The 26,458-nt window shown below is 49.7% G+C and overlaps 1 protein-coding gene across 1 annotated transcript; it reads right to left on the bottom strand.

The window, feature by feature from the left end:
• Nucleotides 1-541: 541 nt before the first annotated feature.
• On the bottom strand, nucleotides 542-26,096 carry EIF3D (eukaryotic translation initiation factor 3 subunit D). Its single transcript, XM_038756694.1, has 15 exons — nucleotides 25,811-26,096; nucleotides 19,696-19,828; nucleotides 18,697-18,742; nucleotides 16,677-16,813; nucleotides 15,838-15,923; nucleotides 14,835-14,907; nucleotides 14,532-14,644; nucleotides 14,256-14,388; nucleotides 13,778-13,925; nucleotides 10,799-10,929; nucleotides 9,496-9,581; nucleotides 8,698-8,827; nucleotides 4,051-4,193; nucleotides 2,247-2,527; nucleotides 542-693 (listed from the first exon to the last, which is right to left on the bottom strand). The coding sequence occupies exons 2-15, from the start codon at nucleotides 19,816-19,818 to the stop codon at nucleotides 680-682; spliced, it is 1,644 nt and encodes a 547-aa protein (XP_038612622.1). The 5' UTR covers nucleotides 19,819-19,828; nucleotides 25,811-26,096; the 3' UTR covers nucleotides 542-679.
• Nucleotides 26,097-26,458: the final 362 nt, after the last annotated feature.

The following is a 26,458-nucleotide window of genomic DNA, read 5'->3' on the forward strand; positions in this document are numbered from 1 at the left end:
CCACAGCACCTGTATATATGGTTGTACATATTTATTACTCTATTTTATTTGTACATATCTATTCTATTTATGTTCTTTTGTTAGTATGTTTGGTTTTGTTCTCTGTCTCCCCCTTTTAGACTGTGAGCCCACTGTTGGGTAGGGACTGTCTCTATATGTTGCCAATTTGTACTTCCCAAGCGCTTAGTACAGTGCTCTGCACATAGTAAGCGCTCAATAAATACGATTGATTGATTGATTAAACAAATCAGTGTGGCCTAGAGGGACCTGGTTCTAATCCCAGCTCCGCCACTTGACTGCTGTGTGACTTTGGGCAAGCCACTTCATTTCCCGGCACCCCAGTTCCCTCATCTGTAGGATGGGGATTAAGACGGCGGGACACAGACCGTGTCCAGTCTTGGGTCTGGCAAACAGTAAGCGCTTAACAAATGCCGTAAACACTATAACCAAAAGACACACACACAAAAACTGGACTGACAGGCGGTCTCACCCTGCTCCTACTGTGCAAGAATTTCTTCTCAGACGCACGCCCAAAACACTCTATGATTTAACGACTTATGCTTTATTTGGACCGTGAGGCCTCCCGATGAGCCAGAGGAATCCCCAGCACGGAGGTCCCCGCGTCTCTTCCCGGTCTGGAGGAGTTATGAGTGGTTGGGCTTCCGTTTCGCCATCCGGCTTATGATTCTTCCTCTGTAAGAGACGGAGAGAGGCTGAGTGAGGGCGGAGACTGTGCCCACGCCAGATTTCCGGGGCCAGTGGGAGAGGGAAACTCTCCAGAGGGCCCTGCCTGCTCCCTAAGAGACTCAAGGAAAGATTAAGGCACGGCCACGGCTTCAGCTAAAACTCCCGAGAAGCGGCGTTGTCTGGTGGATAGGGCACAGGCTTGGGAGCCACATCCAGTAAGACCTGGGTGTTAGTGATAATAATAATAATAATAATAATAATAATAATGATGGCATTTATTAAGCGCTTACTATGTGCAAAGCACTGTTCTAAAAGCTGGGGAGATTACAAGGTGATCAGCTTGTCCCACGGGGGGCTCACAGCCTTCACCCCCATTTTCCAGATGAGGAAACAGAGGCCCAGAGAAGTGAAGTGACTTGCCCCAAGTCACCCAGCTGACAATTGGCGGAGCCGGGATTTGAACCCATGACCACTGACTCCAAAGCCCGGGCTCTTTCCACTGAGCCACGCTGCTTCTCCAGTAGTGACAGTTGTGTTTTTAAAGTGCTTACTAGGTGCCAGGCTCTGTACTAAGCGCTAGGGTGGACACAAGCAAATCCGGTCGGACACAGTGCCGGTCCCATGTGGGGCTCGGTCTCAACCCCCATCTTGCAGATGAGGTAATAATAATAATAATAATAATGGCATTTATTAAGCGCTTACTACGTGCAAAGCACTGTTCTAAGCACTGAAACTGAGGCCCAGAGAAGGGACTCGCCTAAGGTCACGCAGCAGACAAGTGGCGGAGCCGGGATCAGAACCTATTACTCCACCACTGGTCCGCTGCATGGCTTTGGGCGTGATTTGTCACTTCACTTCTCTGTGCTCCAGTTCCCTCAGCTGTAAAATCATCATCAATCGTATTTATTGAGCGCTTACTATGTGCAGAGCACTGTACTAAGCGCTTGGGAAGTACAAATTGGCAACATACAGAGACAGTTCCTACCCAACAGTGGGCTCACAGGCTAAAATGGGAATTAAGTAAAATGGGAATTAAGACCGTGAGCCCTATGTGGGATGAGGACTACGTCCAAGCAGCGTGGCTCAGTGGAAAGAGCCCGGGCTTGGGAGTCAGAGGTCACGGGTTCTAATCCCAGCTCTGCCACTTGTCAGCTGTGTGACTCAAGTCACTTCACTTCTCTGGGCCTCAGTTCCCTCACCTGTAAAATGGGGATGAAGACTGTGAGCCCCCCGAGGGACAACCTGATCACCCTGTATCCTCCCCAGTGCTTAGAACAGTGCTTTGCACATAGTAAGCGCTTAACAAATGCAATCATTATTATTATTCATCAAATACCGTATCTGAAAAACCCAACCAAACAAAAATTCCTCCCTCTCCTCAGGGCACCATTTGGCAAACGGCGGTTCTCCCCCGCCTTCTCCAGGCTCAGGGCAAAAATCCCAGTCCAAAAATCCAAAAATCCGCCGGGGGCCAGGGATCCCCTCAAATTCCCACCGGTGCGCTCCGCCCATCGGAAGCGCGCTCCGTGGCCCCCCTTCCTCCGCGGGCGGCCGCTCACCTTCCTCCTCCTCCTCGTCGTCGTCCTCATCGTCGTCCTCGTCGGAGCTGAAGGTGCCGTCGGGCAGGCTGTAGACGCGGATGACCTGCTTGTTGGGGTCCTTGAGGATGAGGTACTTGCCCTCCTCCAGCTTCATGCAGATGTCGATGACGCAGCGCAGGATGCCCCAGGCGTTCTCCACGCTCAGGTTGATCTGGTTGGCGAACTCGTTCGGCTTGAACTGCTGGGTGCCCAGGATCACGTGGCGGGCCGAGTCCTTCACGTGGTAGCGGGACACGTACCTGGTTTGGGGAGGGGGCCCAAAGGCGACCGGTCGGGACCCCCCCCCCAACCACTAGATTCCCTCTCGCTGCTCCTTTCCCCGACCCCGAGCTACGGCTTGGGGCTCAGGGCTCTGCCACCCAGGGCAATGGGTGGGTGGAGGTTTTCTGAGCTAGCCCAGGATGATGACACCCTGCCAGGCTAGCAGACCCTCACTGGGACCCCAGCGGGGTGTATTTTCATGACCCCACCCCAGGAGGATAACCCCCCCTTGCCCCCATCCCTCTCTCAACGTCGCCCATCACTGCCCACCCATCGACTGCCGATCTGGCAGCCGCCCCCCGGCCCCCACCGGGGAAGGGGACAGAGAAGCTGGGAGCCTTTAGTGGTGGCAGGAGCATTTTTTAAGCACTTACTGGGTGCAAAAGTACCTAGTGCTTGTGCTTGTACTTCCCAAACGTTTAGTGCAGTGTTCTGCACACAGTAAGCCCTCAATAAATACGATTGATTGATTGATTGCACAGCACTGTACTAAGCACTGGAAGAGAACAGGAATCAGACACGGACCCTGTCCCTCCAGGGGCTCACAATCTACCGATCAAGGTGGAAGAAAGGCCTTGCGACGGCCCAATCGATCAATCAGTCTCTTCCTCCCTTCAAGGCCCTACTGAGAGCTCACCTCCTCCAGGAGGCCTTCCCACACTGAGCCCCTTCCTTCCTCTCCCCCTCATCCCCCTCTCCATCCCCCCCATCTTACCTCCTTCCCTTCCCCACAGCACCTGTATATATGTATGTACATATTTATTACTCTATTTATTTATTTTACTTGTACATATCTATTCTATTTTATTTTGTTAGTATGTTTGGTTTTGTTCTCTGTCTCCCCCTTTTAGACTGTGAGCCCACTGTTGGGTAGGGACTGTCTCTATATGTTGCCAACTGGTACTTCCCAAGCGCTCAGTCCAGTGCTCTGCACACAGTAAGCGCTCAATAAATACGATTGATGATGATGACGATCAGTCGATGGTGTTTACAGAGCACCTACTGTGCGCGGAGCAGCGGGCTAAGCGCTTGGGAGAGTCCAACGGAACAGAGTCGGTCGACACGTTCCCTGCCCCCAGTCGGAAGCGGTGAAACGATAAAACACAGAGACAGACGACAGCCCCTGCTCCTCTCCCGGCTCTCCCAGTTCCTCCGCGCTCTTCAGACGCTCCGGCGCCATTTGGCCGAACGGAAACCGAAACCCCGGCTCTGGATCAGTCTCCCCCCTTTGTAGACTGTGAGCCCACTGCTGGGTAGGGACCGTCTCTATATGTTGCCAACTTGGACTTCCCAGGCGCTTAGTCCGGTGCTCTGCACACAGTAAGCGCTCAATAAATACGATCGATGATGATGATGATGACTAGAGAGGGAGCGTGGCCTAGGGTGAGACGAGCACAGGACGGCGAGGCCACCTCTCCGGGCCTCGCCGGTGAAAGGGGGTTGTTACGGGAGATTGGGAGGCGCGGGCGGGAGCCGAAGCCCGCCCCGCGCGCGTGCTCACCCCAGTTTGAGGTACTCGGATCCGGCCAGAAGGGCACAGCAGGTCCAGCGGGCCAGCTTGTAGCTGTTGTTCTTCAGCTCCGTGGCGATGACGGCGCCCCGCTGAGAGTCCAGCTTCTGACGCCAGTCCACGCCGTTACAGTGCTGCGAGGGAAACCCGGGCCGGGGGGCGGTCAGACCCCTGGGGGCCCGGGACGCCCCCCCCCACCCCCCTCACAAACCGGGGACAACCCACGATAACAACGATGGGACTTGTGAACAGCTGGCTAGGTGTCCGGCACCGTTCTCCAAAAGTTTAGCGGGCTGGACCCAATCCCTGTCCCCCCCAGGGCTCCCAGTTTAGGGATGAGGGCAATCAGGCCGGCCCTCTCGGCCTAAGACAGAGACCGAGACCATCTGTAAAATGGGGATTAAGACTGTGGCTCCAACCTGATTATCTTGCTTCTATACCAACACTAGGTATAGTGCGTGGCACGCAGTGAGCACTTAATACCATAAATAAAGCAAAAACCAAAAGCAAATGGGAAGGTCAGAACAATAATAATAATGGCTCCAACCTGATTATCTTGCTTCTATACCAACACTAGGTATAGTGCGTGGCACGCAGTGAGCACTTAATACCATAAATAAAGCAAAAACCAAAAGCAAATGGGAAGGTCAGAGTAACAATAATAATGGCTCCAACCTGATTATCTTGCTTCTATACCAACTCTAGGTATAGTGCGTGGCACGCAGTGAGCACTTAATACCATAAATAAAGCAAAAAGCAAAAGCAAATGGGAAGGTCAGAATAATAATAATAATGATGGCTCCAACCTGATTATCTTGCTTCTATACCAACACTAGGTATAGTGCGTGGCACGCAGTAAGCACTTAATACCATAAATAAAGCAAAAAGCAAAAGCAAATGGGAAGGTCAGAATAATAATAATAATAATGGCTCCAACCTGATTATCTTGCTTCTATACCAACTCTAGGTATAGTGCGTGGCACGCAGTGAGCACTTAATAACATAAATAAAGAAAAACCAAAAGCAAATGGAAAGGTCAGAATAATAATAATAATGATGGCTCCAACCTGATTATCTTGCTTCTATACCAACTCTAGGTATAGTGTGTGGCACGCAGTGAGCACTTAAATACCATAAATAAAGCAAAAACCAAAAGCAAATGGGAAGGTCAGAATAATAATAATAATGGCTCCAACCTGATTATCTTGCTTCTATACCAACTCTAGGTATAGTGCGTGGCACGCAGTGAGCACTTAATAACATAAGTAAAGCAGAAACCAAAAGCAAATGGAAAGGTCAGAATAATAATAATAATGATGGCTCCAACCTGATTATCTTGCTTCTATACCAACACTAGGTATAGTGCATGGCACGCAGTGAGCACTTAATACCATAAATAAAGCAAAAACCAAAAGCAAATGGGAAGGTCAGAACAATAATAATAATGGCTCCAACCTGATTATCTTGCTTCTATACCAACACTAGGTATAGTGCGTGGCACGCAGTGAGCACTTAAATACCATAAATAAAGCAAAAACCAAAAGCAAATGGAAAGGTCAGAATAATAATAATAATGGCTCCAACCTGATTATCTTGCTTCTATACCAACACTAGGTACAGTGCGTGGCACGCAGTGAGCACTTAATACCATAAATAAAGCAAAAACCAAAAGCAAATGGGAAGGTCAGAACAATAATAATAATGGCTCCAACCTGATTATCTTGCTTCTATACCAACACTAGGTATAGTGCGTGGCACGCAGTGAGCACTTAATACCATAAATAAAGCAAAAACCAAAAGCAAATGGGAAGGTCAGAGTAACAATAATAATGGCTCCAACCTGATTATCTTGCTTCTATACCAACACTAGGTATAGTGCGTGGCACGCAGTGAGCACTTAAATACCATAAATAAAGCAAAAACCAAAAGCAAATGGAAAGGTCAGAATAATAATAATAATGGCTCCAACCTGATTATCTTGCTTCTATACCAACACTAGGTATAGTGCGTGGCACGCAGTGAGCACTTAATACCATAAATAAAGCAAAAACCAAAAGCAAATGGGAAGGTCAGAACAATAATAATAATGGCTCCAACCTGATTATCTTGCTTCTATACCAACACTAGGTATAGTGCGTGGCACGCAGTGAGCACTTAATACCATAAATAAAGCAAAAACCAAAAGCAAATGGGAAGGTCAGAGTAACAATAATAATGGCTCCAACCTGATTATCTTGCTTCTATACCAACTCTAGGTATAGTGCGTGGCACGCAGTGAGCACTTAATACCATAAATAAAGCAAAAAGCAAAAGCAAATGGGAAGGTCAGAATAATAATAATAATGATGGCTCCAACCTGATTATCTTGCTTCTATACCAACACTAGGTATAGTGCGTGGCACGCAGTAAGCACTTAATACCATAAATAAAGCAAAAAGCAAAAGCAAATGGGAAGGTCAGAATAATAATAATAATAATGGCTCCAACCTGATTATCTTGCTTCTATACCAACTCTAGGTATAGTGCGTGGCACGCAGTGAGCACTTAATAACATAAATAAAGAAAAACCAAAAGCAAATGGAAAGGTCAGAATAATAATAATAATGATGGCTCCAACCTGATTATCTTGCTTCTATACCAACTCTAGGTATAGTGTGTGGCACGCAGTGAGCACTTAAATACCATAAATAAAGCAAAAACCAAAAGCAAATGGGAAGGTCAGAATAATAATAATAATGGCTCCAACCTGATTATCTTGCTTCTATACCAACTCTAGGTATAGTGCGTGGCACGCAGTGAGCACTTAATAACATAAGTAAAGCAGAAACCAAAAGCAAATGGAAAGGTCAGAATAATAATAATAATGATGGCTCCAACCTGATTATCTTGCTTCTATACCAACACTAGGTATAGTGCATGGCACGCAGTGAGCACTTAATACCATAAATAAAGCAAAAACCAAAAGCAAATGGGAAGGTCAGAACAATAATAATAATGGCTCCAACCTGATTATCTTGCTTCTATACCAACACTAGGTATAGTGCGTGGCACGCAGTGAGCACTTAAATACCATAAATAAAGCAAAAACCAAAAGCAAATGGAAAGGTCAGAATAATAATAATAATGGCTCCAACCTGATTATCTTGCTTCTATACCAACACTAGGTACAGTGCGTGGCACGCAGTGAGCACTTAATACCATAAATAAAGCAAAAACCAAAAGCAAATGGGAAGGTCAGAATAACAATAATAATAGTATTTGATTGATGAACCTAAGAGCAATAATAATAGTAATAATAATAACAACAGTATTTGATTACATATGATGAACCTAAGAGCAATAATAATAGTAATAATGATAACGGCATTTATTAAGTGCGTACTATGTGGAAAGCACTGTTCTAAGCACTGGGGAGGTTACAAGGTGATCAGCTCGTCCCACGGGGGGCTCACAGCCTTAATCCCCATTTTACAGATGAGATCGCTGAGGCACTGAGAAATTAAGCGGCTCGCCCAAAGTCACACAGCTGACAACTGGCAGAGCCGGGATTCGAACCCGTGACCTCTGACTCCAAAGCCCGGGCTCTTTCCACTGAGCCACGCTGCTTCTCATACGAATACAAAACGATACCACCGCGCTAGGTTCCACGTCTCTTTGAAAGTAGCGTAGCCTGCTTGCAGGTTGACTGGCTTTCCTGCTCAGACTCCCGAAGGGGAGCGGCACTGTTGACTATCGAGGGTTTTCTTTTTTGCTTTATGGTATTTATTAAGCGCCTATTAAGTGCCAGGCACTGTCCTAAGCGCCGGGGTGGACAGAAGTGAATCGGGTTGGACCCAATCTCTGTTCCACACGGGGCTCACAATCTTAGCCCCCATTTTTTACAGATGAAGCAGAGCTAGGAGGGGGGAATTTTTTTTTTTTTAATGCCATTCATTAAGCGCTTACTATGTGTCATTAAGCCTGTCCCGCCATCAACCCCCGGCCCACGTCCTCCCCCGGGCCTGGAATGCCCCCAATCCCTCTGCCCATCCGCCAAGCTCGCTCTCTTCCTCCCTTCAAGGCCCTGCTGAGAGCTCACCTCCTCCAGGAGGCCTTCCCAGACTGAGCCCCTTCCTTCCTCTCCCCCTCGTCCCCCCTCCATCCCCCCATCTTACCTCCTTCCCTTCCCCACAGCACCTGTATATATGTTTGTACACATTTTTTACTCTATTTATTTTACTTGTACATATCTATTCTATTTATTTTATTTTGTTAGTATGTTTGGTTTTGCTCTGTCTCCCCCTTTTAGACTGTGAGCCCGCTGTTGGGTAGGGACTGTCTCTATATATTGCCAATTTGTACTTCCCAAGCACTTAGTCCAGTGCTCTGCACATAGTAAGCGCTCAATAAATACGATTGATGATGATGATGATGATGTGCAAAGCACTGTTCTAAGCGCTGGAAGCTGCCTCGGAAGGCGTTGCTACTAGTTTTTACTGTGCGGAGCAGGCAGGCGGCAGGGACTATATAAAACGCACCACCTCTCAAAGGGGCCTAACCCAGGGTGGAAGTTGGGGGGAGTAAAATCCCACCGACGAACGACACCGGCCCTCGGAGGGGCTGGCGGTGGGGGGAGAGGAAGACTGAGGGCCCTCTCACCCGAGAATCCCACTCGTTCAGCGTCTTGATGTTGATGAACGACACTTCTCCATTGGCGCCGGTCATGACCCCGTCGTGCTCGCAGCGGACGATCAGGTCTATGTCGTCCCCCAACTTCCACCTCCGATACCTGGGGGTCACAGAGCCCGTTGGCCGCCCGCCCTTGACGGGAGACCGCCCGCTAGCCCGAATCTCCCCCTCCTCATCCCCCCGCCTTACCTCCTTCCCCCTCCCACAGCACCTCTATATATGTAGGTACATATTTATTACTCCATTTATTTTACTTGTACGTATTAATCTATTTATTTTATTTTTTTTAATATGTTTTGTGGTCTGTCTCCCCCTTCTAGACTGTGAGCCCGCTGTTGGGTAGGGACCGTCTCTATATGTTGCCGACTTGGACTTCCCAAGCGCTTAGTCCAGTGCTCTGCACACAGTAAGCGCTCAATAAATAATAATAATAATGATGGCACTTATTAAGCGCTTACTACGTGCAAAGCACTGTTCTAAGCGCCGGGGAGGTTACAAGGTGATCAGGTTGTCCCACGGGGGGCTCACAGTCTTCATTCTCATTTTACAGATGAGGGAACTGAGGCCCAGAGAAGTTAAGGGACTCGCCTAAAGTCACACAGCTGACAATTGGCGGAGCCGGCATTTGAACCCATGACCTCTGACTCCAAAGCCCGGGCTCTTTCCACTGAGCCAAGCGAATACGACTGAATGAATGACAAGCTGGAAGCCAGACCGCCGCCGGCCCCGTCCCGCCCCTCAGTCGCTCCAACTCCGAGCAGCACTTACCGGTAGGCCACTGAAGCCACTTCGTTCTTATCCATGTCATCTTCCACGAAGGGGTTTGGGTTGGGAAATTTGTATCGATCTTTACCCTGAAGCGAAGAGGCCGGACAAACCGTCGGTCAGTCAAATGTCTTTACTGAGTGCTTCCTATGTGTGCAGAGCACTGTACTAATCGCCTTGGAGAATACGACAGAATAAACACACACATTCCCCTGCCACGGTGAGCTTACGGTCTAGAAGGGGAGACAGACGTGCGTATAAATAAAGAAATTACACATCTATTAAGACTGTGAGATGCCAGGCAGTGGGTCAGAGACCAAACCGAACACCAGCAAGGACCATCTGGGAGCTTTTTCTGTTTGGGTTTACCTCTGGTTTCTACCCCGTGGAAACCTCCTTTTGTCATATGTGGGCATGCGCCGGCAGGGATGGGTGAGGGGCGGTGGTGTCCGGCAGCACGGAAATAATAATAATAATTGGCATTTGTTAAGTGCTTACTATGTGCAAAGCACTGTTCTAAGCGGTAGGCTCGACAATCAATCAGTGGTATTCATTGAGCGCTTACTGTCCATATGTATATATGTATATATATGTTTGTACATTTTTTCACTCTATTTATTTATTTATTTAATTTATTTCTACATATCTATTCTATTTTATTTTGTTAGTATGTTTGGTTTTGTTCTCTGTCTCCCCCTTTTAGACTGTGAGCCCACTGTTGGGTAGGGACTGCCTCTATATGTTGCCAATTTGTACTTCCCAAGCGCTTAGTACAGTGCTCTGCACATAGTAAGCGCTCAATAAAAACGATTGATGACGATGATGATGATGATGTCCAAAGTGCCTGGGAGAGCCATTATAAACGATCTATTTTAATGTCGGTCTCCCCCCTCTGGACTGTAAGCTCGCGGTGGGCAGGGAACATGCCTACCAACTCTATCCTACTGTACTCTCCCTAGGGTTCAGTACAGTGCTCGGCACACAGTAAGCGCTCGCTAAGATCCCCGATACAACAGAGTTGGGAGACGGCGTCCCTGTTCACAAGAAGCTTGGAGTCTAGGTGCTTACAAGGGACACAAATGCCACCTTCTACCCAGACAACCATCTCTCTGTAAAACACAGAAGGCGCTCAGTAAATACGATTAATGATGATGACGACGAGAGCACAACAGAGTTGGTAGACGGGTTTCCTGCCCACAGGAAGCTCCCAGTTTAGGTGCTCACAAGAGGCAGGAAGACGCAACTTCCACCGTCTCTCTGCCTAAACGGCCCCCATTTCCCCCCCGCCCCGAGTGGAACCACTCACCATCCTCAAGCACTGTTGGGAGAAATTGTGGTTGATGTACGTTGCCTCCATGGCCAGATTGCGGGGTGAATTGAAGGAATTGCCTTCATCCTGAGGGGGCTCGTTGGCGGTTTCGCTCACGGTCAGAAGGTCTACAAGGGCAGGGAGGGTTCAGACTTACCGCCTTCTGCCCCCCGGGGACTTTCCAGCGAGTGGGGGGGAGGACACCCGCACTCGGAAGGTGATGAATAAACCCGGGTGGAAAAAATGGAAAAAATGAGTCAAAAATGAGAAGTCTGTTATGCCGAGAAGGCCGCCCCAGACAGGACGGCCTGTGGGTTGGTGGGGGATGGCTTCGGGGATGGGACTTTCAGAAGAGGGAAGAGAGAGAATTAGGCAGAGTCTGGGGGACTGGGACGGTTGGATCCACTTGGATACAACTAAGATGAAGAGCCTGGTCATCCGCCAAGCTCGCTCTCTTCCTCCCTTCAAGGCCCTACTGAGAGCTCACCTCCTCCAGGAGGCCTTCCCACAGAGCCCCCTCCTCCCCCCTCCATCCCCCCCCACCTTACCTCCTTCCCTTCCCCACAGCACCTGCATATATGTTTGTACGTATTTATTACTCTATTTAACTTGTACATATCCATTCATTTTATTTTGTTAATATGTTTTGTTTTGTTCTCTGTCTCCCCCTTCTAGACTGTGAGCCCACTGTTGGGTAGGGACCGTCTATATATGTTGCCAACTTGTACTTCCCAAGCACTTAGTACAGTGCTCTGCACACAGTAAGCGCTCAATACGATTGATCGATTGATTCGAGACTGTGAGCCCGCTGTTGGGTACGGACCGTCTCTGTATGTTGCCAACTTGGACTTCCCAAGCGCTTAGTACAGTGCTCTGCACACAGTAAGCGCTCAATAAATACGATTGAATGAATGAGTAGTGGAAACAGCTTGGGCTCGGGAGTCCGAGGACCCGAGTTTGATTCCTGGCTAGGCCACCTGTCCACTGGGTGACCTTGGGCGAGTCTCTCAATGCCTCCGTGACTCAGTTTCCTCATCTGGGGATGCAATACCCGTTCTCCCTTATTTACAGATACGACGAGAACTGTATCAGAACTGATTATCTTGTATCTACCCCACCGCTCGGTGCAGTGCTTGGCACCTAACGAGCACCTAACAAGCATCATTATTATTATTGGCTAGGAGGGAGTCAGCCGCTACGGAACGGAGGGGCCAAGTTCTTTCATTTTTCTGGGGATGCCGGAGAACTATCGGAGGCTCACGAGACAGACTGGAGCGGGGAAAGACTAGCTCTCTTCCTCCCTTCAAGGCCCTACTGAGAGCTCACCTCCTCCAGGAGGCCTTCCCACACTGAGCCCCTTCCTTCCTCTCCCCCTCGTCCCCCTCTCCATCCCATCTTACCTCCTTCCCTTCCCCACAGCACCTGTATATATGTTTGTACAGATTTATTACTCTATTTATTTATTTTACTTGTACATATCTATTCTATTTATTTTATTTTGTTAGTATGTTTGGTTTTGTCTCCCCCTTTTAGACTGTGAGCCCACTGTAGGGTAGGGACTGTATATGTTGCCAATTTGTACTTCCCAAGCGCTTAGTACAGTGCTCTGCACACAGTAAGCGCTCAATAAATACAATCGATGATGATGAGAGACGAGGAAGAGGCCCGGAAGGAGGATGCTACAGGAATCTAGCCAGGAAGCAGCAGGGGCTCGCCCCAGGGCAGTGGTGCTAAGGATGGATATTACCGACGAAGGAACAGCGGGCCGGGCGGATTGAAAGTGGAAGGTTAATCGTGGGCAGGGGCTACAGAGGACAATCAGGGGGCAAGAGAGGCGTTCAATCCGACGGCGGGAAAGAACGACGGACTTTGTCATTAAGGCAGATGGATCACGATGCTGTTGGATGGATTCCCTCGGTCCCGGCACCTGTCTTTCCAGAACGAGCCATTCTACTCCAAGGAGGCTGAATTCCCATAGGACCAATGGGGAAACACTGAATTGATGGACTTTTTTTAAAAAAAAAGGTATTTGTTAAGCGCTGACACTAGCCAGGCACTGTACTAAGTGCTGGGGAAAACTTGAGATCATCGGGTTAGACACAGCCCCTGTCTCATTCATTCATTCGTTCAATCGTATTTATTGAGCGCTTACTGTGTGAAGAGCGCTTTGGAATTACAAATTGGCAACATCTAGAGACGGTCCCTACCCAACAACGGGCTCACAGTCCAGAATGAGGAGACAGACAAAATTAACAAAATAAAATAAGTAGAATATCCTCTATCCACTGAGTCACGCAGTAGAGTTGCTAGACATGATCCCTGCCTATTAAGAGCTTGCAGTCTGGAGAGGGGAGATAGACATTAAAATAGATTACAGTTTGGGAAAACATCATCATATAAGTGCATAGTGCCATGGGATGGGCCATGTTAGTCCGAAGGTTGTGGTTCTAATCCTGGCTGCGCAATTTGTCTGCTTTGGGATCTTGGGCAAGTCACTTAACTTCTCCATGCCTCAGTTACCTCAGCTGTACAATGGGGTTTGAGATTGTGGGCCCAATGTGGAACAGAGACTGTGTCCAATCCGATTTGCTTGTATCCACCACAGCGCATAGAGAAGCAGCATGGCTCAGTGGAAAGAGCCCGGGCTTTGGAGTCAGAGGTCAGGAGTTCAAATCCCGACTCCGCCAACTGTCGGCTGCGTGACTTTGGGCAAGTCACTTCACTTCTCTGTGCCTCAGTGACCTCATCTGTAAAATGGGGCCTCATATAAGGCTCACAGTCTTAACCCCCACTTTATGGATGAGGTAACGGAGGCCCAGAGAATTGAAGTGACTTGCCCAAGGTCACGCAGCAGACGAGTGGCAGAGCAGGGATTAGAACCCATGACCTCCGACTCCCAAGCCTGTGCTCTTTCCACCAGGCCGTGCCGCTTCCAACCCCTCCCCGGCTCCCCGGGCCCCAGGAAAGCCTTCTCACCGAAGTCAGAGTTGTCTCTCTTGTCGAAGAAGAGCTTGGAGCCGACCCTCTGGACGACGATGTCCCAGGAATAGACCGAACGGGTGCAGCTCATCAACGTGGCCAGGATAGCGTCAGTGGCAAACACGTTCCCCTGCGTTTTCGCCAGCTGCCGAGAAGCAAGGAAATTGTGAGCGTGGGAACGTGGAATCGCTCAGCTTCACCTGCTCCCCAAAAGGGCCGGACGGCCATCGCCATTTGGCCAACGGGGCAGCGGAAACCTTCAACGTAGAGCGAAACACTACCCACGCCGCTCCCGGCTCCGGGGGAAGATTGCGGGGGGCACAGATGGACTCAAAGTGTGAACTCTGGCACGTCACTTCCCTCCTCCTGCCCACTGAGAGCTCGGGTCCAGTCTGGTCTCGTAGCCCCCCGTCAAACCCCCCTGGGCAGAGGCCACGGTGGCCCTGGGGCGTGGGGCTGGCAAGGGCCGGGGTACCTTGCGGATGACGGGGTCGTCGGTGGTCGTGACGGTGTGGAAGATGCGCTTGATGCTCCGCAGGGTCTTCTCGTTCCTCGTGGTGACGCGGTCGAAGGCCTTATCGTAGTATTCCAGGGCTCCGCAGCATTCTCTGTGGGCCAGGGATCAAAATTCAGTTGCATCTCGGTGCTAACGCCTCCGTTCCGTCCCCACCATCCCAAGGCCCCCCATCGAAACTTATCCCCCTCCCACCCGAGCTGGCGGGGACAGAGAGCCGGGACGGGCACCGCTCACATGTCTTGGGGCTCCGACACCTCCAAGTAGCGCATCTTCATCAGGCGGGGGAAATCCATCTCCTCCTTCACCTCCCAGTCGCTGCGGACTTCCACAGAAGAGTCTCGGGGCTTCTGCGAGGGGCGCGGGGGGAGAGGAAAGGGAAGAGGAGGAGGAGGCCGTTGAGAAAGGGACGGCGCGGGAGTCTGCCCAGCGACTGACCGCGGGCGGCCGTGCCGACACAGCAGGGCGGTGGCTATGCTGAATGCCCGTCGATCTTAACAGACGTCAATGGAGCGTATTGGTGTAAGAGCGGTCCCTCACCTGGGATTTCTGGTCCCATTTCTGCCGCACCCCAAACTGCTTCTGGAACTTTTTCTGCAGGCGTAAGCGGTCTCTGGAAAAAGAGAGGGAAGGGGGGGGGGGGGAACCGAGCCATGGATTTAGGTCGAGCGCTATACCTTAATAGGATTATGGCATCTGTTAAGCGCTTACCACGTGCAAAGTTTAATCAGAGGGACACAGTTCCAGGCCTATGTGGGGCTCACAGTCTAAGGAGGAGGGAGAACAGCTAGGGGACCCCCATTTTACAGATGAAAAAGGAGAAGTGACTCGCCCAAGGTCACACAGGCAAGCAGTTGGCATAGCTGGGATTAGAACCCAGGGCTTCTGACCCCTAGGCCCATGATCTTTCCACTGGGCCACATTGCTCCTAATCCCTGACTGATTTTCCTTCTGTTTGGGGCAAGCTGTTCTGTTTTTCCCCTCTGGTGACATTTCCCACAACTCTACTGCTTTACGTAATACCTTGCCACTAGTGAGATAATCGATGCGTAGGTTTCACTTGAAAATGCCAAGGGAAACAACAATTCAATCCTTTTGTTCTGCAGTAACATACTCTTTGGGGTGGGGCATTAGTTAAGTGCTTACTATGTGCCAAGCACTGGGTTAGATACAAACTAATCAGGTTGGACACAGTCCACGTCCCACATGGGTTTCACGGCCGCGATCCCCTTTTACACGTGACGTAACGGACAGAAGTTATGTGACTTGCCCAAGGTCACCCAGCAGACAAGGGAAGACCCAGAATTAGAACCCAGGTCCTTTTGACGACCAGGCCCTTGCTCTAACCGCTACGCCCCGCTACTTCTCAACTCTGCCTCAGCGGAAAGTCAGTGTCAAGGTAAATTCCCAGCATCAAGCAATCAATCAGTCGCATTTACTGAGCGCTTATTGGAAGGGGGCTGTACTAAGCGCGTGGGAGAGTTCAACAGAACGGAGCTGGCCGACACGTTGCCTGCCCGCAACGAGCTTTCAGTCGCCTCACCTCTCTTTCTGCTTGGCCCCCTTGGGTAGCGTCTGCATGTTGAACTGCAGCATGTTCCGCCGGTCCTTGTCCCTCCGAAGGTTCCTCTGAGGAGTGTGGGGAGAACAGGGGGCAAGTTAGACGACGAACCCCCTAGCCCAAAGGGAGGAGCTTATCGGGCAATGCCGTCACGCCATTCCAAGCTCCATCCATGAGGTGGGCCCCCAAAACCACCGGTCCAGAGAACCCCACAGGAAGATACCCGGCCGTTAGGCTCGCTTTAACCCCTCAAGTGAAAAACACGTTAAATGAGGGCTTTCCAGGTCATTATTTAACTCCTTCGCTGACCTGGAAGGGGACGGGGGGTGGGGGGGGGGGCAGAGAGGAGGGGAAGGAAGAGAGAAAAGGAGAGAAAAGGGAGGGGGAGAGGGAGAGAAAAGAAAGGGGAAGGAAGAGAAACAATGTGTGTGTATGTTGTGATAAGGGACCTATTGGTTTCTGGGCTCAATCAATCATATTTATTGAGCGCTTACTATGTGCAGAGCACTGTACTAAGCGCTTGGGAAGTACAAATTGGCAACATATAGAAGACAGTCCCTACCCAACATTGGGCTCACAGTCTAAAAGGCTCCTGTAGGAACCCTGCCACCCCTCTCCACTCTCAGTCTGACACTTAGCCAGCCCCACACACAACCCGTCCGTTGCCCAGGTCAGCGAGGGCTTTAAGGAGCAGTGGCCGCTGGCCCTCTGGGCGTCTCAAGGGCTTCAAACTAACATCCTTCTCTAGGCCCGGCACTCTTGGAGGGCCTGGACCCCCCAAGGATGGGGAGCCCATCCCGGGCAGCCCGCCCGGGCCTCACCTGGGCAAACCGCATCCTGTTCCGCTGGTAGGCCGTCTTCTGTGTCCGGGCCGTGTCCACCAGCTGGAAGCTGGTCTCATCCTCCTCGTGGAAATACGCATACTGGCTGCCGCCTCCAAACTGGGACGAGTATTTATCTGGAGACAGAACAATCAATCAATCGTATTTATTGAGCGCTTACTGTGCGCAGAGCACTGGACTAAGCGCTTGGGAAGTCCAAGTTGGCAACATATAGAGACGGGCCCTACCCAACAGTGGGCTCACAGTCTAGAAGGGGGAGACAGAGAACAAAACCAAACATATTAACAAAATAAAATAAATAGAACAGATATGTACAAGTAAAATAAATAGAGTAATAAATATGTACAAACTTATATACATATATACAGGTGCTGTGGGGAAGGGAAGGAGGTAAGGTGGGGGGGATGGAGGGGGGAGGAGGGGGAGAGGAAGGAGGGGGCCCTGGTGAACATCTCCAAATCAACAGCTTCCCCAAGTGCAGAGCTGAAGCCTACTGAGAAGAGAAGCCAGCCATACTTCTCCCTTCTGCAATGCTCCCTTCCCCACAGGACCCCAAAACCGCCTGGATTCCCCCGCTCAGAAGCAGCAAGCAAGCCCAACCCTCTTCCCTCAACGGTCAGGGTGGGACGAGGGGTCGTTCATTCACTCAATCGTACTTATTGAGTGCTTACTGTGTGCAGAGCACTGTACTAAGCGCTTGGGAAGTCCAAGTTGGCGACATATAGAGACGGTCCCTACCCAACAACGGGCTCACAGTCCAGAATGGGGAGACAAGGAAGGCCGGCGAGAAGGGCAGAGGAATCTGGAAGCGCCAAGAGCAGCAAGTAAATACGGCTTTGGCCTGTGGTTGGAGGAATCACAAGCTAAGATTATGGCCAGACACTGCTCCGGTGAGCCTGGAGGTGCTGGGAAATTCATCTTGCTAGAGCTAAGTCTGGCTCACTCTGGTGAGTGGGGAACCAGGGGACATCCGAGAGCCAATGTGGCTCCTGGCAGGGAACAAGGCACTGGGCCTCGCTCTTCTGGCTTATGGGTTCATTCCTTAGCCGCCCCGCTCATTCCTGGGTCCTACTAGTCCCCATTAAGTTTTAATCGCCAGTGTGGCTCCGTTTGTGGCTCCGGGTTGTGTGTCCCATGTCTGCTCTGTTTTTTTTTTTTTTTTTTTAATGGTATTTGTTAAGAGCTTACTAAACATCCAACACGGTCCTAACGGCTGGGGCGGGTACAACCTATCGAGGTTGGATACAGTCCCCGTCCCACGTGGAACTCCCAGTTTTAGTAGAAGGGGGAATAGGTACCCTCATTTTACAGTGAACAAGACCGAGGCACAGGGAAGTGAAGTGACTTGCCCCCGATCACACAGCAGGCCACTGGCAGAGCCGGGATTAGAACCCAGGTCCTCGCTTTACCCACGAAGCCTTGTGTCTTTGGAATATCTTTCTTCTTGAGGCCTCCCGTCGGCGACAGGGACTCTCCCAGACGAGCCGCTATTCCCCGCCTTACCTCCTTCCCCTCCCCACAGCACCTGTATATATGTATGTACGTATTTATTACTCTATTTATTTATACATATTTATTCTATTTATTTTATTTTGTTAATATGTTTTGTTCTCTGTCTCCCCCTTCTAGACTGTGAGCCACTGTTGGGTAGGGATTGTCTCTATAAGCTGCCAACTTGCAAGCGCTTAGTCCAGTGCTCTGCACACAGTAAGCGCTCAGTAAATACGATTGAATGAATGAATGGGTGGGGGAGCCGAGCACCCCGCCTCCCACAGATGCGCTCGGTCCGCGGGGAGCTGGCTCTTTTCCGGTGGGACCGTCCGTCCCAAATAACCGCAAACGAGCCCCACGAGGCCTTTCTTCAACCTCAGGTTTGGCAGCTCTCCTGGGGACGATCAGCCAAGTGTCCCTTTTGCCCCGGAGAGCCGCGGCTGGCCCAGGTGGGTGGGTCACTGGCCCCGGAGACGCCCCGGACACAGGCCAAATGAGCGCCACTTACTTGTATACCTCTTGTCCTGGTAGGTGGCTCCAGTCCAGTCGGCAACCTAATTGGATAATAATAATAATGATGGCATTTATTAAGCGCTTACTATGTGCAAAGCTCTGTTCTAAGCGCTGGGGAGGTTACAAGGAGATCAGGCTGTCCCACAAGGGGCTCACAGTCTTAATCCCCATTTTACAGATGAGGGAACTGAGGCACAGAGAACTGAAGTGACTTGCCCCAAGTCACACAGCTGACAATTGGCTGAGCCGGGATTCGAACCCATGACCCCGGACTCCAAAGCCCGGGCTCTTTCCACTGAGCCACGCTGCTTCTCATGCTTGGAGACACGATGGGGAAACCAAAGAAGTACAAAGCGCTTAGTACAGTGCTCTGCACACAGTAAGCGCTCAATAGATCCGAATGAATGAATGAAAGAAGTGGTGATTGTTATTTTGGACTCTCCCAAGTGCTTAGTACAGTGCTCTGCACACAGCAAGAGCTTACAAGGTGATCAGGTTGTCCCACGGGGGGCTCACAGTCCCATTTTACAGATGAGGTCACTGAGGCCCAGTGAAGTTAAGTGACTTGCCCAAAGTCACCCAGCCGACAATTGGCAGAGCCGGGATTTGAACCCACGACCTCTGACTCCAAAGCTCGTGCTCTTTCCCACTGAGCCACGCTGCTTCTCTAGGTAAGACTGCCCGGCTACTCCCAGCCAAAACCCCCGACCCTTGAAAACCAGAGTTTGCTTTGGAAGGAAGGGGGTCAAATGACCTGAATGACGTAATAATAATAATGATGGCGTTTGTTAAGCGCTTACTATGTGCAAAGCACTGTTCTAAGCGCTGGGGGGGGGATACAAGGTGATCAATGCGGATCTGATACAAAGCACGCCACTTAATAATACTACCGGGAGCCTGCCTCTCGGCAGAATTAGGCTCTGGAGAGGAGGGAGGCTGGAAGCGGAGACCCTTGCCGTTTTGAACCCCCGAGTCCCCGCCCGGGCCCGAGCACCTTTCCGAGTCGATCTCCTTTGCTGAACGGCTGATAAGGCATGTCCCGAAACTGCTCCGGGACGGCACAGGGCCCCCAGCCGGAGGGGTTGTCCTGGATCACGGGCGTCATGAACTTGGCCATCTTCTACAACCTGAGCGACAGGACGGGCAGGTTAGGCAGGGACGAGGTCGTCAGACTCGCGCCGGGAGTCAGGGAACCCGAGGGCGGCCATCTGCCTGCTGTGTGAACTCAGACAAGTCCCTTAACTTGGCTGCACTTGTTTCCTCATCTGTGAAATGGGGATAAAATCAATCAATCAATCGTATTTATTGAGCGCTTACTGTGTGCAGAGCACTGGACTAAGCACTTGGGAAGTACAAGTCGGCAACATAGAGAGACGGTCCCTACCCAACAGCGGGCTCACAGTCTAGAAGGGGGAGACAGAGAACAAAACCAAACATACTAACAAAATAAAATAAACAGAATAGATATGTACAAGTAAGACTGCTTACTTGTAAAATAGACTGCGAGGTCCATGTGGGGCAGGGGCTGTGTCGGGCTACCTTGTGTTTTATTTATTTATTTTATTCTGTTAATATGTTTTGTCCTTCTAGACTTTGAGCCCACTGTTGGGTAGGGACCGTCTCTATATGTTGCCAACTTGTACTTCCCAAGCGCTTAGTACAGTGCTCTGCACACAGTAAACGCTCAATAAATACGATTGATTGTTGTCTGTCTCCCCTTCTAGACTTTGAGCCCACTGTTGGGTAGGGACCATCTCTATATGTTGCCAACTTGTACTTCCCAAGCGCTTAGTACAGTGCTCTGCACACAGGAAGCGCTCAATAAATACGATTGATTGATTGTTCTCTGTCTCCCCCTTCTAGACTGTGAGCCCACTGTTGGGTAGAGACTGTCTCTATGTGTTGCCAACTTGTACTTCCCAAGCGCTTAGTACAGTGCTCTGCACACAGTAAGCGCTCAATAAATATGATTGATTGTTCTCTGTCTCCCCCTCCTAGACTGTGAGCCCACTGTTGGGTAGGGACCATCTCTATATGTTGCCAACTTGTACTTCCCAAGCGCTTAGTACAGTGCTCTGCACACAGTAAGCGCTCGATAAATACGATTGATTGATTGTGTTTACCCCAGTGCTTAGTGTACATTAAGCGCTTAATAAACAGTCATTATTACTACTGCTTAAAGTGAAATCCGGGCCTTACATTAACTTCCCTACAAGGCCTCGAGAGATTGGAAAACACTATCCAAGGTAGCATTTTCTTTAAATAAAGGTGTTCAAGTTTCCTGGAAGACCTTACATGAAGGCTTTATAAAGACTACTATTTTGGGAGAACACCTATCAAATTGGAAATGGCAATATGATTCACCTCACATCCAATCCTGGAAGGAGGTCACTGCACTTTCCTTTCCTTCTACAACTGATATTTAGGCCACTCAACACAAGGTCGGGTTAAAGACCAGCCAGTTTTATCCCCAACCCACATTTAAGCACACAAAGGCCAGACAGAATGGGGGCCTTTCTCAGAAAGTGCGAATATTTAAAAGATCACAATGTTTGATTGTAGTTGCTGGGGAAATCTGAATCTAGACTGCGAGCTCCTTTCATCATCCTAATAATAATGATGGCACTCCTTTCATCATCCTAATAATGATGGCATTTGTTAAGCGCTTATTATGTGTAAGAACTGTTCTAAGTACTGGGGTAGATATAAGGTGATCAGGTTGTCCCATGGGGGGGGGGGGGGGGGGGGCTCACAGATTTAATTCCCATTTTACAGATGAGGTAGCTGAGGCGCAGACAAGTGAAGTGACTTGCCCAAAGTCCCACAGCTGGGATTAGAACCCACGACCTCTGATTCCCAAGCCCGGGCTCTTTCCACTACGTCACAGTGCTCCTACATCAATTCTCATCTCATCACTCTACATCATCTCATCAGCTCTCCGTGGCATTTACTGTTGCCAACTTGGACTTCCCAAGCGCTTAGTACAGTGCTCTGCACACAGTAAGTGCTCTCCCAAGAATTTCGAATAGTGCTCTGTGCACAATAAGTGCTCAATAAATATGACTGAATGAATGAATTTACTGGGCACTTACTGTGCACAGAGCACTACTCAAAATTCTTGGGAGAGTACACCATAACAGAGTTGGTGGTAGACTTGTCCCTGTCCACAACGGGCTTACAGTTAAGAGGACTTGAGGGCAGCAAACGTGTCTGCCAACTCTGTCGTACTCTCCCAAGTGCTCAGTACAGTGGTCTGCACACAGTAAGCGCTCAATAAATACTATTGATTGATCCTAATAATAATGATGGCATTTGCTAAGTGCTTATTACGTGCCAAGCACTGGTCTAACTACTGGGGTAGATATAAGGTGATCAGGTTGTCCCATGGGGGGGGGGGGGGGGCTCACAGATTTAATTCCCACTTTACAGATGAGGTAGCTGAGGCGCAGAGAAGTGAAGTGACTTGCCCAAAGTCACACAGCTGGGATTAGAACCCACGACCTCTGATTCCCAAGCCCGGGCTCTTTCCACTACGTCACAGTGCTTCTACATCAATTCTCATCTCATCACTCTACATCATCTCATCAGCTCTCCGTGGCATTTACTGTTGCCAACTTGGACTTCCCAAGCGCTTAGTACAGTGCTCTGCACACAGTAAGTGCTCTCCCAAGAATTTTGAATAGTGCTCTGTGCACAATAAGTGCTCAATAAACATGACCGAATGAATGAATTTACTGGGCACTTATTGTGCACAGAGCACTATTCAAAATTCTTGGGAGAGTACACCATAACAGAGTTGGTGGTAGACTTGTCCCTGTCCACAACGGGCTTACAGTTAAGAGGACTTGAGGGCAGCAAACGTGTCTGCCAACTCTGTCGTACTCTCCCAAGTGCTCAGTACAGTGCTCTGCACAAAGTTCGCCCACGATAAATACGACTAACTGGATCAGAAGGAACGCACCTGGCCCACTGGGGCACTCCAGCAGAATTACCGGTTTTGACACCTGTCTCCATGTTTTGTTTTGTCGTCTGTCTCCCCCTTCTAGACTGTGAGCCCGTTGTTGGGTAGGGACCGTCCCCATGTGCTGCCGACTTGGACTTCCCAAGCGCTTAGTACAGTGCTCTGCACATAGTAAGCGCTCAATAAATACGATTGAATGAATGAATGATCAGTTTAAAGCACCCATGCAGCCTCCTGGGAGTCATGACAGGCCCTTGAAGCCGAGGGAGTCCACACGCTAGTAAAAAGGGGTGAGGCGGCTGCCAATTTCCAGCCCGAATGAATCCGGGGCTGATTCATTCGTGAATCGTATTTACTGAGTGCTTACTGTGTGCCAAGCCCTGTACTAAGCACTTGGGAGAGTACAGTTAACAACACACAAAAAACATTTCCACCCACGAGCGTTCAGTCCTAGAGCTCCGTTTACTTGCTTTGTTTTGTTGTCTGTCTCCCCTCTTCTAGAATGTGAGCCCACTGTTGGGTAGGGATCATCTCTGCTGCTGAATTGTACTTCCCAAGCGCTTAGTACAGTGCTTACACAGTAAGCGCTCAATAAATATGACTGAATGAATGGAGGGAGGAGGGTGACTTGGCCTTGGGGCTGACGGAAAGCACAGAAGCAGGATGGCCTGGTGGAAACGGAGAAGCAGCGTGGCTCAGTGGAAAAGAGCCCGGGCTTTGAAGTCAGAGGTCATGGGTTCAAATCCCGGCGCCAATTGTCAGCTGTGTGACTTTGGGCAAGTCACTTCACTTCTCTGGGCCTCAGTGACCTCATCTGTAAAATGGGGATTAAGACTGTGAGCCCCCCGTAGGACAACCTGATCACCTTGTAACCTCCCCAGCGCTTAGAACAGTGCTTGGCACATAGTAAGCACTTAATAAATGTCATCATCATTATTACTGTTATCTCTGGGCCTCAGTTCCCTCATCTGTAAACAGGGGATTAAGACTGTGTGCCCCCCGTGGGACAACCTGATCACCTTGTAACCCCCCCAGTACTTAGAACAGTGCTTGGCACATAGTAAGCGCTTAATACATGCCATCGTTATTATTCATTCATTCATTCGTATTTATTGAGCGCTTACTGTGTGCAGAGCACTGTACCAAGCGCTTGGGAAGTACAAGTTGGCAACATATAGAGACGGTCCTATTATCTCTGGGCCTGTTACCTCATCTGTAAACAGGGGATTAACACTGTGAGGCCCCCGTGGGACAACCTGATCACCTTGTAACCTCTCCAGTGCTTAGCACATAGCAAGCGCTTAATAAATGCCATTATTATTATGTCTGGGCCTCAGTTACCTCATCTGTAAAAAGGGGATTAAGACTGTGAGGCCCCGGGGGACAACCTGATCACCTTGTAACCTCCCCGGCGCTTAGAACAGTGCTTTGCACATAGTAAGTAAGCGCTTAATAAATGACATCACTATTATTATTATCTCTGGGCCTCAATGACCGCATCTGTAAACAGGGGATTAAGACTGTGAGACCCCCGTGGGACAACCTGATCAACTTGTAACGTCCCCAGTGCTTTGCACATAGTAAGCGCTTAATAAATGCCATCATCATTATTATTATGTCTGGGCCTCAGTGACCTCATCTGTAGAAAGGGGATTAAGACTGTGAGCCCCCCGTGGGACAACCTGATCACCTTGTAACCTCCCCAGTGCTTAGCACATAGTAAGCGCTTAATAAATGCCATTATTATTATTATTATTATTGTTATTATTATGTCTGGGCCTCAGTTACCTCATCTGTAAAAAGGGGATTAAGACTGTTGGCTACACGTGGGACAACCTGATCACCTTATAACCTCCTCAGCGCTTAGAACAGTGCTTTGCACATAGTAAGCGCTTAATAAATGACATCACTAGTATTATTATCTCTGTGCCTCAGTTACCTCATCTGTAAACAGAGGATTAAGACTGTGAGCCCCCGTGGGACAACCTGATCACCTTGTAACCTCCCCAGTGCTTGACACATAGTAAGCGCTTAATAAATGCCATCATTATTATTATGATGATATCTGGGCCTCAGTTCCCTCATCTGTAAACAGGGGATTAAGACTGTGAGCCCCCGTGGGACAACTTGATCACTTTGTAACCTCCCCAGCGCTTAGAACAGTGCTTAGCACACAATAAGCGCTTACTAAATGCCATCACTATTATTATTATTATCTGGGCCTCAGTTACCTCATCTGTAAAAACGGGATTAAGACTGTGAGCCCTCCGTGGGACAACCTCATCACCTTGTAACCTCCCCAGAGCTTGGCACATAGTAAGCGCTTAATAAATGCCATCATTATTATTATTATGTCTTGGCCTCAGTGACCTCATCTGTAAAAAGGGGATTAAGACTGTGAGCCCCCCGTGGGACAACCTGATCACCCCGTAACTTCCCCAGTGCTTAGCACATAGTAAGCACTTAATAAAGGCCATTATTATTATTATTATCTCTGGGCCTCAGTTACCTCATCTGTAAACAGTGGATTAAAACTGTGAGCCCCCCGTGGGACAACCTGATCACCTTGTAACCTCCCCAGTGCTTGGCACATAGTAAGCGCTTAATAAATGCCATCATTATTATTATTATTATGTCTTGGCCTCAGTGACCTCATCTGTAAAAAGGGGGTTAAGACTGTGAGCCCCCCGTGGGACAAGTAACCTCCCCAGTGCTTATCACATAGTAAGCGCTTAATAAGTGCCATTATTATTATTATTATTATTACTATTACGTCTGGGCCTCAGTTACCTCATCTCTAACAAGAGGATGAAGACTGTGAGCCCCCCGTGGGACAGCCTGATCACCTGGTTACCCCCCCAGTGCTTGGCACATAGTAAGCGCTTAATAAATGCCATCATTATTATTATTATGTCTGGGCCTCAGTGACCTCATCTATAAAAAGGGGATTAAGTCTGTGAGCCCCCCATGAGACAACCTGATCACCTTGTAAGCTCCCCGGCGCTTAGAACAGTGCTTGGCACGTAGTAAGCGCTTAATAAATGCCATTATTAGTATTAGGCCTAGCCCCAGGAGAGCCTGCTGCCCAGCTCCCGCTCCCTCCCGGGGTCCCTCGGGGGGTCCCGGCCCGGGACCCGCCGCCGCTCACCTGCTCCGGCCCGGATGGGGTCGGATGGGGTCGGATGGAGGCGGATGGGGTCGGATGGAGGCGGATGAGGACGGATGGAGGTGGATGGGGTCGGATGGCGGTGGATGGGGTCAGATGGCGTCGGATGGGGACGGATGGAGGCGGATGGGGTCCGATGGGGTCGGATGGAGACGGATAGGATCCAATGGAGGCGGATGGCGTCGGATGGAAGCGGATGGGGTCGGATGGCGGCAGCAGATGATCCCGACCCCACTCAGTGCGCCGCCAACCTAGCGCTCGGCGGCCCGAAGAAAGACGAAGGGTGCGCGCGCAGCCTCCGCCGCCGTAAAGCGATCCCGCCAACCCTGTCGTAAACCCCACTCCCCCGTTGGCCGCCTTTGCGACACGACGCACCTACTTCCGGGATAAGGACCTCCCCACGGTCGTAAAGCACGGCGAGAGTGGGAAATAGTATTATTCATTCATTCATTCATTCATTCATTCATTCATTCATTCATTCATTCATTCATTCATTCATTCATTCATTCATTCATTCATTCATTCATTCAAACAATAAATAATAGTAATGATGATGGCATTTGTTAAGTACTTACTATGTGCAAAGCACTGTTCTAAGCGCTGGGGGAGATACAAGGTGATGAGGTTGTC

The sequence above is a fragment of the Tachyglossus aculeatus genome, chromosome 14 (genome assembly GCF_015852505.1).
Source record: "Tachyglossus aculeatus isolate mTacAcu1 chromosome 14, mTacAcu1.pri, whole genome shotgun sequence".
Lineage (NCBI taxonomy): Eukaryota > Metazoa > Chordata > Mammalia > Monotremata > Tachyglossidae > Tachyglossus > Tachyglossus aculeatus.